At 43.7% G+C, this 14629-nt stretch overlaps 1 protein-coding gene across 1 annotated transcript; it reads right to left on the bottom strand.

Moving 5' to 3' along the window:
- Positions 1-564: 564 nt before the first annotated feature.
- On the bottom strand, positions 565-6677 carry CSRP3 (cysteine and glycine rich protein 3). The gene is made up of 5 exons (XM_075837066.1): positions 6564-6677; positions 3469-3637; positions 2619-2751; positions 2365-2458; positions 565-705 (listed from the first exon to the last, which is right to left on the bottom strand). The coding sequence occupies exons 1-5, from the start codon at positions 6673-6675 to the stop codon at positions 629-631; spliced, it is 585 nt and encodes a 194-aa protein (XP_075693181.1). The 5' UTR covers positions 6676-6677; the 3' UTR covers positions 565-628.
- Positions 6678-14629: the final 7952 nt, after the last annotated feature.

Genomic DNA, 14629 nt, shown 5'->3' with positions numbered 1-14629 from the left:
TTCTAGACTTTGTCTCTTCTGACGATCACGATCCACACGTTACCCAATCACACGAAAAATAATAGAATACAAGCAGAGGGGAGGCGGGCGCAGAGGTGCTGATAGGGGATTGAGTGGTGTTACCCAGTGATGGCGCCACGCAGGTACAGTGTTATTGGGTAGCTCTTGAGTAGGGGCAGTGCATCCTAGAAAACATAACGCTTAAAGCATCACACAAATGGCAAGTGTGGACTTGGATTCTTAATTTCATATTGGGCAAATGAGAATCCAGCAAAAAGCCATACATGACCAATTGGAAACCATTATTGAGACTCAAACGAACAATGGGAAGCCAGAATTAAACTTCACACATCCAATGGGAATCCAGTGTTTTGGCCTCACATGACCAATGGGAAGCTAGCATTAAGCAACCAATGACAATTCTGTATTTATTTGCCACTGGTCCTCCCGTGTTTATTTGTGGCCGCCATAGAAACTTCATTTGTTGGCAGAAAAAAAAACTATTAAAAAAGTTTACAAAATTGCTTTATTGTCGAACATTCCAGAGAGATCCATAATCTGCGAGACTTTTCCAGGATCGAATGTCTTCAAGTAACATGATGTGAATGTTTTCAATATTATGCTCGGTTCAACCTTCTTTCTGCTCCACCTGCGTGAGGCCTCCAAATCCAATTCCTTTGGGACCAAAGTTTTTGGCGTAACAAACTGGAGAGAGAAAAAGAGACCGTTGTTTTGTGAGACGGCTATGGACACGGATGCTCTGTGGCAGCAGCCTGTGGCCCTCTGTGGCAGCAGCCTGTGGCCCTCTGTGGCAGCAGCCTGTGGCCCTCTGTGGCAGCAGCCTGTGGCCCTCTGTGGCAGCAGCCTGTGGCCCTCTGTGGCAGCAGCCTGTGGCCCTCTGTGGCAGCAGCCTGTGGCCCTCTGTGGTAGCAGCCTGTGGCCCTCTGTGGCTCTTCCAGTTGTGAGACTTACAAGTGTAAGGGCATGCTGGGAGTTGTAGTTTTCACTACCGCTCTTGAACGCTCTCTTCTCTGAGACTGTTCACACAGCGACATGTAAAGTGGACACAGGAGTTGTATCAAAACTGGTGAAAAGGAAAAGTGGTTTAGCTGCACATGGCAACCAATCAGCTCGCTTGTTTTAACGGGCCACAAAAATAAATAGAATCTGATTGGTTGCCATAAGCATTTTTTTTCCCTTTGTGTCAGTTTTGATGAATCTCTCTTAGGGGAGATTCACACGAACGTTGCGTTTTTGCGCGCGCAAACAACGCAGCGTTTTGCGAGCGCAAAAACCATTTGACAGCTGCGTGTGTCATGCGTGTCTGATGCGCGGCTGCGTGATTTTCGCGCAGCCGGCATCATAGAGATGAGGCTTGTCAACGCCCGTCACTGTCCAAGGTGCTGAAAGAGCTAAATCTTTCAGCACCCTCGACAGTGAATGCCGAACACAACAGCGAAAAACCTGTACAAAAAAAAGATAAAGTTCCTACTTACCGAGAACTTCCCGGCCGTTGCCTTGGTGACGCGTCCTTGGTGACGCGTCCTTGGTGACGCGCCTCTCTTGACATCGGGCCCCACCTCCCTGGATGACGCAGCAGTCCAAGTGACCGCTGCAGCCTGTGATTGGCTGCAGCCTGTGCTTGGCCTGTGATTGGCTGGAGCTGTCACTTGAACTGAAGTGTCATCCCGGGAGGTCGGACTGCAGGAAGGAGACAGGAGTAATCGGTAAGTTAGAACTTCGGGTTTTTTTTACAGGTTAATGTATTTTGGGATCGCAAGTCACTGTCCATGGTGCTGAAACAGTTTAACTCTTTCAGCACCATGGACAGTGACTATCTCCTGACGTCGCGTACCGATAATTTTTTTGCCGGGATCGGCCAAAACGAGTTTGGCCGAACCCGGTGAAGTTCGGTACGCAAAGACACTCCGTTTGGATGTTCGGAAACAGAAAAGCACGTGGTGCTTTTCGGTTTTCATTCATCCTTTTCACTGCTGTTGCGCGAATCACGCTCGTCCCACGGAAGTGCTTCCGTGTGGTGCGCGTGATTTTCACGCACCCATTGACTTCAATGGGTGCGTGATGCGCGAAATACGCAGAGTTATTGAACCTGTCGCGCATTTTGCGCAGCAGACAAACGCTGCGCAAAAAGCACGGACTGTCTGTACTGCCCCATAGACTTGTATTGGTCCATGCGTGCCGCGTGAAAACCACGCGGCCCGCACGGACCGAATACACGCTCGTGTGAATCCCCCCTTAACCTGTGATTTTGATTGAGACCTCCATTGACTGTAATAGGAAATCTCTAGGTAGAGCCCTGCCAGGACCTTCCTCTCTCTGCCCACATATAAAGCATTCACTGACCTTTACAATAGATTTCTCCGTCCTTCTCTGTAACGGTGGTGGAATCCAGGCTCTTCCCGCACAGTGCGCACCGGAAACAGGTTTTATGCCAGGGCTGTGGAGAGACAGAGGATCATAACAGCCCTTGCCTACATAACCCTTTAAGAGGGCATGGGTCATGAATGGGGTAGGGGTTTCCCAGTAGTGGGAACATGGAGTTTCGACTAAACCCATAGACCCCATTGTGTCTGCTTCCCCAGTCACCTGGCACTCACCATTCCGCCTCCCATCACTTTCTCGGCAGCATAGACTGATTTTCCACATCTGGGACATTTTTCGGTGGAACCGAACTTTTGAGTGAACTTGGAGGAATGTGTAGTGGTGGGTGAACCGCGGGCTGGAAGATTCCTGTAAATAAACCAGAATTTAGCTGTGGCATTTCCTAAACATGTAGAAATTAAAGAAGCAAACTCAATCTATGCCGGATGTCAGGACATGTTGAGGGTTGTAGTTTCACAACCTGAATTGAACATTGTCTACATATATCGCTCTCTTTTAGAACTAGAAACTATGCCGCCCCTCTTCCTTCCCCGACACATGGACGGACCTGTGTGTGAATGTGACCTACGTAGTTGTGCAGGAACTGTGCTCGCCACATTAGACCCTATTTATAGTGTTTCACGAAACCCAATTGTCCAGAAAATAAATGCACCAATGCCCCATGTACAAACCCTTCCATGCAGAGCAATATGCAAACATGGGGTTACACTGGGAGGTCCGTATGATTAAGAGGTCATAACCCAAAGTTTCCAGCTCTTTAAAGAGGTTTCCCAGATTTTAGTACACAGTCCTCTGTAAACTAAATGCATTTTACCTGCACTGATACAATGTAACCAGGAGAGAGTTTCGTGCTGCTGATGTATTTATCACAGAGTATTGTCTAGACTGGATATAATTGTAACAGGCCATCAGCTGTAAGAAGTATTAGATTAAAACCGGTTTTCACCATTTTGGTGCATACAATGTCTTGTTTTCATTCACTGACAGCAAGCATGGATCTTGAAAACGGTGATGAATTGAAACCAAATGTATAATATGCACTGTTATTGGGTAGCTTGTACTCACTGAGCAACTTCAATCCCAAATCTCTCCCCTGTGTCAGTGCTCAGACAGCCGGCACCTTGCCCGTAGCCGTATCCCTTTGGGCCGTATTTTCTCCCATAACAAGACTTGCAGTAGATTTCAGATTCATGTGCAGCGACTGTGGTGCTATCCAAAGCCTTCCTGCAAACCACTGCAAAACAGACACACAAGATACAAGAACTGGGTGTATAATAGGCAGTTGTCATCCTCATGTGCCAACTCAAATGTCAACTGGCACCACAAGGAGAAGCAAAAGCATCTGATGCTAATATCAAACATGGTTGATACAATTGCACCAAATCTTGGCACTCAAGAAGGATGCTTGACAGACCCCCACTCCATTACTTATCCTGTACTGATCCTGAGTTACATCCTGTATTATACTCCAGAGCTGCATTCACTATTCTGCTGGTGGAGTCACTGTGTACATACATGACATTACTTATCCTGTACTGATCCTGAGTTACATCCTGTATTATACTCCAGAGCTGCACTCACTATTCTGCTGGTGGAGTCACTATGTACATACATTACTTATCCTGTACTGATCCTGAGTTACATCCTGTATTATACTCCAGAGCTGCACTCACTATTCTGCTGGTGGAGTCACTGTGTACATACATGACATTACTTATCCTGTACTGATCCTGAGTTACATCCTGTATTATACTCCAGAGCTGCACTCACTATTCTGCTGGTGGAGTCACTGTGTACATACATTACTTATCCTGTGCTGATCCTGTGTTATCGCCTGTATTATACTCCAGAGCTGCACTCACTATTCTGCTGGTGGAGTCACTGTGTACATACATTACTTATCCTGAGATATATCCTGTATTATACTCCAGAGCTGCACTCACTATTCTGCTGGTGGAGTCACTGTGTACATACATTACATTACTTATCCTGTATTATACTCCAGAGCTGCACTCGCTATTCTGCTGGTTGCTACTAAAAACAGTCAACAAACTTGTTGTCAGACTTGTTAGCTGATCTCTAAAAACGCAGAAAGCGTAGTTAGTTTTTCCTACGTGAGATGACTGTACAGTTCCTGATGTAAAAATGACACTTCCTAGAATGCAAATAACCAGAGCAAGCTTTGCACGGACACTGAACAAGCAGGAAATGCTGGGAGATTCCCGTTCTGAAGCCTGCAGAATTGTGAATGCCGCTCTGGAGTATAATACAGAGGTGGACATACACTTCATTCTTCCCAGCGATAAATAATCTAAAGATTTTGGAGGTGAGCACAAATTACAAGCAGGGATGCATTTTGCCAATAAACTTCAGGTTGTAAAGCACCTTGTCCTGCCCCCACCTATAGGTCATCAGCAATGAAGAATCGGGACTGCTGGATATTTTGGGCTTTCTATGCAGTAACTGTGCCCTTCGGTCGTCCTTGCACGGACTGAGAGGTGATCTCTACATGAAACCCAATATGAAAATGACAATAAGCTCCCAGCCGGTAATCTCACAGTCCAGAACACAGAGCTCCGGAGATAATGTCCGCAGTCCGAGAGGTCAGCCGTTATTTCTGTCCTCACAACCAGCGCACATTGTGACTCATCACAGGAGATCAGCGCTCGGGCACTTCTGCCAACACTGGGACTGGAGGGATGGAAAATCTGACAGATAAACCCTGGTTATTCTTGGAAAAGTCTGGGAGCATTTGACTTGACAGAGGCCGAGAATATCTCTGAGACTTGTCACATCACGCCTGCAGCCCCCACAAAATGATCAAGGAGCTGAGATAGGAAGGAAGCCAAAAATAAAAATAATGCGCAGAGCGGCATCATGGGTACAAGCTGCTGATCTTCTCCATCCCCCCCATCCCACTTATTGAGGCCCATTTAGTATCTGGATATCTATCCTTGCTGTAAGGGAATCATCTAAATATCCATTGACTTCCTGCTGAGCTTGTGCTTGCACACAGCAGCTAATCTTAACATAGCAGTGAAGCAGTGCACAGCACAAGGGTGCACATAGAGGGGGGATTCCTAGTACCTGGCTGGAACCCTGTCAATCATAAGAAAATAAGCTAAAATAAGAACGTTGCTTCTGCTGCCACTAGGAGGAGCTCATTGCATTTGGCTTATTATACAGTTAAATCGGAGCTGTATTAATTCCTATACAATGTCTCCCCCTAGTGGTGGCTGCAGGTAGACAGAATTTGATCATACTTCTATTGCTGTGTGAAGGAAATCAGAGTCCGGACCCTTATAAAGAATTTGGGCCTATTCAGATGAAATAGGATTCAATTATAGGTACACTTTTCTGCCCTATACCACCTCCATTAAACCCTCCACCATCTAAAACAACAAGGAATATTATATATTAGGGTAACCAAATGTCCATAAATTCCTGGACAGTCTGTATAATGGGGGGGGGGGGGGGGGGGCATTTTGCCATCTTCACAGCGTCCTTGGAAATCCCTCTTTAAAAATTGTTTGCCCTGCCATCATATTTAGACTTCACCTGGAATTCTCCTTTAGAGGGTTACTCCTATTTTAGACATTTATGGCATATCCACCTTTGTCAAGAAAAAGGGTCCCCCTGTTCATTTGTTTCCATAACTTCCATAGAAGTGAATGGCGAGCGCCGCATATATGTGCAGCCTCCTCTACTTTCGTTCCCCAAATTAATGTGTCGGCAGCCTCACCAGGGGGGGTGGGGGTTGAGGCCTTGAGGGGCACCGTTCTTGACATAGAGCTGGGACCCGCTTCTATCAGACATTTATGGCATATCACGTGGACATGACAAAAGTATCTTAGATGTGAATTACCCTTTAATGTAAATATAGTCTCTATATAGAACCTATACCTTATATATTTATCTGTATAATGAGATCTCCGTCCAGCAGGATTACATTATTTCTCCATTGTATCACCTTTGTATAATTCTGCTTTCTTATGTGGCTGGATGGACCAAGGGCCCCCTTGGTCTCAGAGCCAGATTATTAATGCCGCTACGCAGCCGGGTGTTGATGGAGGAGCCGGGCACCACTTTTAGAAATGTCTCTATGTAACACTTCGGTCAAAGATTCAGATTCTTGTTCTGCAAGGGGGGTCTTTACTTACTGCATATAAAACACGGTTTGTGGAAGCTGCGTCCGTTGCACTGGATCTCCTCTGCATGGTAGACCGTCTTCTCACAAGCCCCGCACTTGGCACCTCCACCCAGATTTGGCATAGTTCAAGAATACAAATCTAGAATGAGAGAGCAGAATTATGTGATATATATCTTTACAAATCTATGTTTTCTTGCCTGGAAACAATCAACAAGCAGGCTCGCTTCTGCTGATGGATTTTTTTATGGTTTGAGCGTAAAGATTTTACATTTAACTTTTATTCTGATGGTATTAAAACAATGATAGGACTTGGTCTAAATTTCTGCAGCAATGCACTTGACTTTTAAGGGCACCATATGTTTACAACGTTAAACATCCTCGATAAACCATTGGTCAGATAAGGATCAGCTGTAGCCAAAACTACTGGGGCCCCCAGACAACCGCAATAAAATCCCAATGATACAAACATCACAAGATAAATGTAACGAGCAGTAATTCTTATTATTTAATTATTATTATTATTATTATTATTTTATTATTATTATTATTATTATTTTATTATTATTATTATTTTATTATTATTATTTTATTATTATTATTATTTTTATATCTCTTCCTGAATCCCTTCTAATCTTCTCATTTTTAAAGCATGAACATTTGTATTATTATTCATATTATTAATTGAATAAAATAATAATACATTTATATTATATTTATTATAGTTATTTTTTTTAATTATTCATATTATTATTAATGCTAGTAATAATAATCGAAATAATAATTATAGTAATAAATAATAATAATAAAAGTAATAATAATAATAATAATGATGCTAATAATTATTGTAATAATAAATAATATTAGTAATAACAATAAATGTAATAATATTAGTATAAATGACGATGATACTTTACACTTCTCATTAGTTTGTATTCTCTTTTATATACAGAATCCACAGCAGAGAGAACTTCATGTTGGGTTACTGTTGTTTGTCGAGGACACATTGAAGAGCATTGATTAATAAAAGATAAAGGGTTAATTTGTATTTATCAGAGACTGGCGCCATATTTATTTTTGTTCTGTAGCACGGATGGCAGATTGAATAAAGATGGTACGTGGCCGCTAAACGTATTATGGACCGGCACCATTGCGGCATTCTATTGGTACAAGTATTAATCCAGGAGGAGGTTTCAAGAGCGCCGCCAGTTGTGCTAAACGTATTATCGGCGTGCAAAATCTTGATAAATTTGGTGCAAATAGTGGGCAAATCTGGAAATTTCTACAACACTATTGATACATTTGCCTCATTGTATCTTATTATATCATTATGACAATTAAAAATAATAATAATCATCTTACGCATCTAAGGTTGTTACAAAGCGCTTCATTCGCATAGATATCTGTCGGTATATATATTTTTGCAGCATTTATTTTTCTTTATAATATGCAAAAATTTGGAAATTGCCAGGCTAATCCACGAGATGTAAAAAACGAAATAAGTAGATGTAATAATGCAGGTTGACATATATTAATGGTCCAGAAATAACCGCAGACACACAGATCCGCAGCAGAGAGTACAGGAGCATCCAGGGCACAACACTCACCGGCTCTGCAGACGAGTCCTCTGGAGGGATCTCAGGCACTGTAAGGACTGGACAGATTCCTGGACCTTTAAATTCCCCAGAAAGAGCTTTCCCGGGGCGATGATTGATGAAGAAGAACATCTCTGAAATCAGACGGCCAAAAATAGCTCCTGATCAATCCCTGGATTTTTTCCTAAGGCTGCGAGAGAGGGAGACGGATAACAATGACTTCTGGAATTTCACTCAGGAGCAGAGACTTCCAGAGGGGGGGGGGGGGCTCAACTGGTCTTCCATAAACCACAACATCATTGGAATCCCAGCAGCAGGGAAAGGGTTAACACATACAGGACTGTCACTTGTCCTAGAAGCAGCTGTAAAGCACAACGCAGAGGACGAATAATACTGAAGATATATAAGGAACCCTAATAGTATCACTGCTCTGTACCCCAAATATCATTGTCCTGCCCCCCAAGTGTCAGCATGTAATTATCCTGTACCCCAAGTGCCAGTGTATCATTATCCTGTACCCCAAGTGTCAGTGTATCATTATCCTGTACCCCAAGTGTCAGTGTATCATTATCCTGTACCCCATGTGTCAGTGTATTATTATCCTGTACTCCAAGTGTCAGTGTGTCATTATCCTGTACCCCAAGTGTCAGTGTATCATTATCCTGTACCCCATGTGTCAGTGTATTATTATCCTGTACTCCAAGTGTCAGTGTGTCATTATCCTGTACCCCAAGTGTCAGTATAAAATTATCCTGTACCCCAAGTGTCAGTGTATTATTATCCTGTACCCCAAGTGTCAGTGTATTATTATCTTGTACTCCAAGTGTTAGTGTAAAATTATCCTGTACCCCAAGTGTCAGTGTATTATTATTCTGTACCCCAAGTGTCAGTGTATTATTATACTGTACCCCAAGTGTTAGTATAAAATTATCCTGTACCCCAAGTGTCAGTGTGTCATTATCCTGTACCCCAAGTGTCAGTGTGTCATTATCCTGTACCTCAAGTGTCATTATCCTGTACCCCAAGTGTTAGTGTAAAATTATCCTGTACCCCAAGTGTCAGTGTGTCATTGTCCTGTACGCCAAGTGTCAGTGTATTATTATCCTGTACCCCAAATTTCAGTGTATAATTATCCTGCACCCCAAGTGTTAGTGTAAAATTATCCTGTACCCCAAGTGTCAGTGTATTATTATCCTGTACCCCAAGTGTCAGTGTATTATTATCTTGAACCCCAAGTGTTAGTGTAAAATTATCCTGTACCCCAAGTGTCAGCGTGTCATTATCCTGTACCCCAAGTGTCAATGTGTCATTATCCTGTACCCCAAGTGTCAGTGTGTCATTATTCTGTACCCCAAGTGTCAGTGTATTATCCTGTACCCCAAGTGTCAGTGTATCATTATCCTGTACCCCAAGTGTTAGTGTAAAATTATCCTGTACCCCAAGAGTCAGTGTGTCATTATCGAGTACCCCAAAGATCAGTGTGTCATTATCCTGTACCCCAAGTGTGAGTATGTCATTATCCTGTACCCCAAGTGTCAGTGTGTCCTTATCCTGTACCCCAAGTGTCAGTGTGTCATTATCCTGTTCTCCAAGTGTCAGTGTATCATTATCCTGTACCCCAAGTGTCACTGTGTCATTATATTGTACCCCAAGTGTCAGTATGTCATTATCCTGTACCCCAAGAGTCAGTGTGTCATTATCGAGTACCCCAAAGATCAGTGTGTCATTATCCTGTACCCCAAGTGTGAGTATGTCATTATCCTGTACCCCAAGTGTCACTGTGTCATTATCCTGTACCCCAAGTGTCAGTGTGTCCTTATCCTGTACCCCAAGTGTCAGTATGTCATTATCCTGTACCCCAAGTGTCAGTGTCATTATCCAGTACCCCAAGTGTCAGTGTGTCATTATCCTGTCCCCCAAGTGTCAGTGTATCATTATCCTGTACCCCAAGTGACAGTCTGTCATTATTCTGTACCCCAATTGTCAGTGTGTCATTATCCTGTACCCCAAGTGTCAGTGTGTCATTATCCTGTTCTCCAAGTGTCAGTGTATCATTATCCTGTACCCCAAGTGTTAGTGTAAAATTATCCTGTACCCCAAGAGTCACTGTGTCATTATCCTGTACCCCAAGTGTCAGTGTGTCCTTATCCTGTACCCCAAGTGTCAGTATGTCATTATCCTGTACCCCAAGTGTCAGTGTCATTATCCAGTACCCCAAGTGTCAGTGTGTCATTATCCTGTCCCCCAAGTGTCAGTGTATCATTATCCTGTACCCCAAGTGACAGTCTGTCATTATTCTGTACCCCAATTGTCAGTGTGTCATTATCCTGTACCCCAAGTGTCAGTGTGTCATTATCCTGTTCTCCAAGTGTCAGTGTATCATTATCCTGTACCCCAAGTGTAACTGTGTCATTATATTGTACCCCAAGTGTCAGTATGTCATTATCCTGTACCCCAAGTGTCAGTGTCATTATCCAGTACCCCAAGTGTCAGTGTGTCATTATCCTGTCCCCCAAGTGTCAGTGTGTCATTATCCTGTCCCCCAAGTGTCAGTGTATCATTATCCTGTACCCCAAGTGTTAGTGTAAAATTATCCTGTACCCCAAGAGTCAGTGTGTCATTATCGAGTACCCCAAAGATCAGTGTGTCATTATCCTGTACCCCAAGTGTCAGTGTGTCCTTATCCTGTACCCCAAGTGTCAGTGTGTCATTATCCTGTTCTCCAAGTGTCAGTGTATCATTATCCTGTACCCCAAGTGTCACTGTGTCATTATATTGTACCCCAAGTGTCAGTATGTCATTATCCTGTACCCCAAGTGTCAGTGTCATTATCCAGTACCCCAAGTGTCAGTGTGTCATTATCCTGTCCCCCAAGTGTCAGTGTGTCATTATCCTGTCCCCCAAGTGTCAGTGTGTCATTATTCTGTACCCCAATTGTCAGTGTGTCATTATTCTGTACCCCAATTGTCAGTGTGTCATTATCCTGTACCCCAAGTGTCAGTGTGTCATTATCGAGTACCCCAAGTGTCAGGGGGTACAGGATAATGACACACTGACACTTGGGGTACAGGATAATGACACAGTGACACTTGGGGTACTGGATACTTATACTTGCGGTACAGGATAATGACACAAAGTGTCAGTGTGTCATTATCCTGTACCCCAAGTGTCAGTGTGTCATTGTCCTGTACGCCAAGTGTCAGTGTATTATTATCCTGTACCCCAAATGTCAGTGTATAATTATCCTGTACCCCAAGTGTTAGTGTAAAATTATCCTGTACCCCAAGTGTCAGTGTCATTATCCTGTACCCCAAGTGTTAGTGTAAAATTATCCTGTACCCCAAGTGTCAGTGTGTCATTGTCCTGTACCCCAAGTGTCAGTGTGTCATTATCCTGTACCCCAAGTGTCAGTGTGTCATTGCTCTGACACAGAATTTTCTGTGCAAGTCTCGAACACAAGCAGCGTTACCATTAATGGGAAGGAGGAAGATGTTGAGAGGCGCAAAGTGACCAGTAACTCCATGTAGAACTTTATGAACCATGATGCTTTGCAGCGAGGGGGTCACATACTAATGGGACTGGTACTTTTGCCCCTATTAGGCTATGTTCACACGCTTATTAAAAAACGTCTGAAAATACGGAGCTGTTTTCAAGGGAGAACAGCTCCTGATTTTCAGCCGTTTTTTTTAGCAACTCGCGTTTTTTCTATAGTCAATGAAAAACGGCTCCAAAAACGTCTCAAGAAGCGACATGCACTTCATTTTCGCAGGCGTCTTTTTACACTTTTTTAAAAACGGCTGCATAAAAAACACCCCGTCAGAACAGAACGCCGTATTTCCCATTGAAATCAACAGCCAGATATTTGGAGGCGTTCTACTTCCGATATTTCAGCCCGTGTGAACATACCCTTCGTCACTTTCTTCACCTACACGTTTCCAGCCAGCGATTGGATTTCTCATTTTTCCTCATGGCTAGACTGCACTTTTTTTTACGGACTGTTGGTGAATTTGCTGACACTTGGCACCTCTCCCCTGTGCCCGCTGGTGAGGTCAGGGCTGCACGCTTCACTGGGGATGATAATGTGGCAGCAGTTGTAGGTCCAGCAGTCGCTCTCTTAATTTTTCCACTTCTTTATTGATATTCCAGAGTTCGCATCGCGGCCAAGGAAAAACTGAGGCTCCGTCCACGTCTTTAGAGGGTTTCACCTTTCTGAGCGACTTCAAGGACTTTATAAGAGCGAGTTCACTGGAGCTGCGCAGTAAATCCCCAACAATCTCACCCTGAAATGAACCGTAGAATATCTGAGATCAAATAGTCCCAGCCGGGGCGCAAAGAAAATAAAATCCATGTGAGATTCATTTACTCAGAAAGTTCTCATCTCACTGTTAACTATAAGCGCTCATATCTGAGCAGGACATTGAGCTCTGTTCATCCTGAGCTTCCTGGTTCCTGAATATAACGACACATCCAAAGAACTACCAGCGCTACTGTGACACTTAGGAGAGTTTGCTACAATTGTATCCAGTCCAGACAATCCTCTGATCTAAAAACTTCACAGCACAAGGACAGGGTCTATCAAAAGCCCTCACTGAGAGGAGAAAGGGGCCCCCAAGTCAGGAGACCCTGCAACGGCCAAGGACAACGGCCACCTCCTGCCAAACCTTAGCCCTGGCGTCTGACTAGTTTGCTGCCCACACATTCACCAGGGTTCAGTGTAGTTTAGCTCCTAAGAATAGGGTTGCAAGGGGGTGAGTAACCCAAGGGTGAGCCCCAACCTCCGGATAAAACACCCCTTGAGGTTTTCAGCCCACACTCGGCCCATGCCTTAAGTCTTTATAAGTTATTTTGAGCTTCTGGATGCAAACAAGAATGTCTATTCACTGACAGCAAACAGATCTTGAAAATAGTGCGGATTTGAAACACAAAGTGCATTACAAGATTGCAGAACTTTCCGTGATGCTGTTTTATTCCCACAAACCATTTTAATATGATCCGTGTTTGACGTCTTCTGGGTGTCCAGTAACACGGGAACATGCGATAATCTTCAGAGGAGCCAGAGAATACATTTATTTTTTCTGTTTTAAGTCACTTCCAACTCTAAATCAGATCAAATATCTGAAAAGGGCCATAAAAAGTCAGCGGCTGACATGACGTGTGACCGTGAGTAACGCGCTAATATTGTCAGCCGACTCATTATCTTCAGAGGGACTGCAATCTCCTGACTATTTATAGGTGGAGGATGAGCTCACCCCCCCCCCCCCCTCCTCATGTTAATTGTCTGGACCCTTCTCTGACCTTCGTCGTCCTTCTCTTTCAAGTTAAACCTTAGGCCATGTTCACACAGTTTTTTTGACGTGGAAACCGCGCCACAAAACTAGTCAAAAACAGCCCGAAAATGCCTACCATTGATTTCAATGGGAGGCGGAAAAGTCTTTTCCTGCGAGCGGTAAAACCGTCTCACGGGAGAAAGAAGGAACATGCCCTATCTTCGGGTGTTTACGCCTCTGACCTCAATGGGAGGCAGAGAAAGCGTATTTAGCGCCATTTTATGCCCGCGGCGCTCAATGGCCGCGGGCAAAATACGCCACGAAAATCTGCCTCAATCTTCCAAACGGAATTTTGAGGCAGAAATTATGCCTGCAAAAAAACTGTGTGAACATAGCCTTATAGGGTATGTTCACACAGCCTATTTTCGGCCGTTTTTCGGAAAACCGGAAGTACAATGCCTCCAAACACCTGCCCATTGATTTCAATGTAAAAACAGCGTTCTGTTCTGACGGAGCGTTTTTACACGTAAAAATACGGCTGCGAAAAAGAAGTGCAGGACACTTCTTGGGACGTTTTTGGAGCAGTTTTCCATAGGGACTATTGAAAAAAGCTCCAAAAACAACCATAAAAAAAACACTGCAAAAATTGCGAGTGGCACGAAAAAAAAAAAAAAAAAAAGTCTGAACATCAGGAGCGGTTTTCTCTTGAGGAAAATTCTGCCTCAAAAATCCGTTTGGGATTTTGAGGCAGATTGTCCTTCCTGCACGTCGTTTGCCGCGATTTTCGCCCGCGGCCATTGAGTGCTACAGGCAAAAAAAACTTCGCGAAATACGCCTTCTCTGCCTCCCATTGATGTCAGAGGTCAGAGGCGTAAACTCGCGAAGATAGGACATGTCCCTTCTTTCTCCCACGAGGACGGTTTTTGGGGAGCGGTTACCGCTCCAAAAAGCTCGTCAAAATACTCTGTGTGAACAGGGCCTAAAAGGGGTAAATGAAACGAAAATCCTTGTATTACGAATAGTTTTGCATACAAATTTGCATTAAAATGACACTAATTTCAAGATCTCTGCTTACAGTTGGTGAATGGGAGCATTGTTGTTTACATCTAGAGACTGAAAAGCCCACACAGTCCTAATACTTCTGAAAAACAGAGGATTTGTTACAATTGTATCCAGTCTGCACAATCCATTGTGAGAAATTCCATCGTGGATTTCAG

Source organism: Rhinoderma darwinii, chromosome 9 (assembly GCF_050947455.1).
Source record: "Rhinoderma darwinii isolate aRhiDar2 chromosome 9, aRhiDar2.hap1, whole genome shotgun sequence".
NCBI lineage: Eukaryota > Metazoa > Chordata > Amphibia > Anura > Rhinodermatidae > Rhinoderma > Rhinoderma darwinii.
This window is presented reverse-complemented; position numbering and strand designations above follow the sequence as displayed.

Excerpts from the sequence above, each read along its gene's own strand:
- CSRP3 (XM_075837066.1), bottom strand. The coding sequence starts at position 6,675 with ATGCCAAATCTGGGTGGAGGTGCCAAGTGCGGGGCTTGTGAGAAGACG. Across the intron at positions 3,638-6,563 it reads CAAACCGTGTTTTATATGCA|TGGTTTGCAGGAAGGCTTTG; the intron begins GTAAGTAAAGAC and ends TCTGTTTTGCAG. Across the intron at positions 706-2,364 it reads CGGAGAAATCTATTGTAAAG|TTTGTTACGCCAAAAACTTT; the intron begins GTCAGTGAATGC and ends TTCTCTCTCCAG.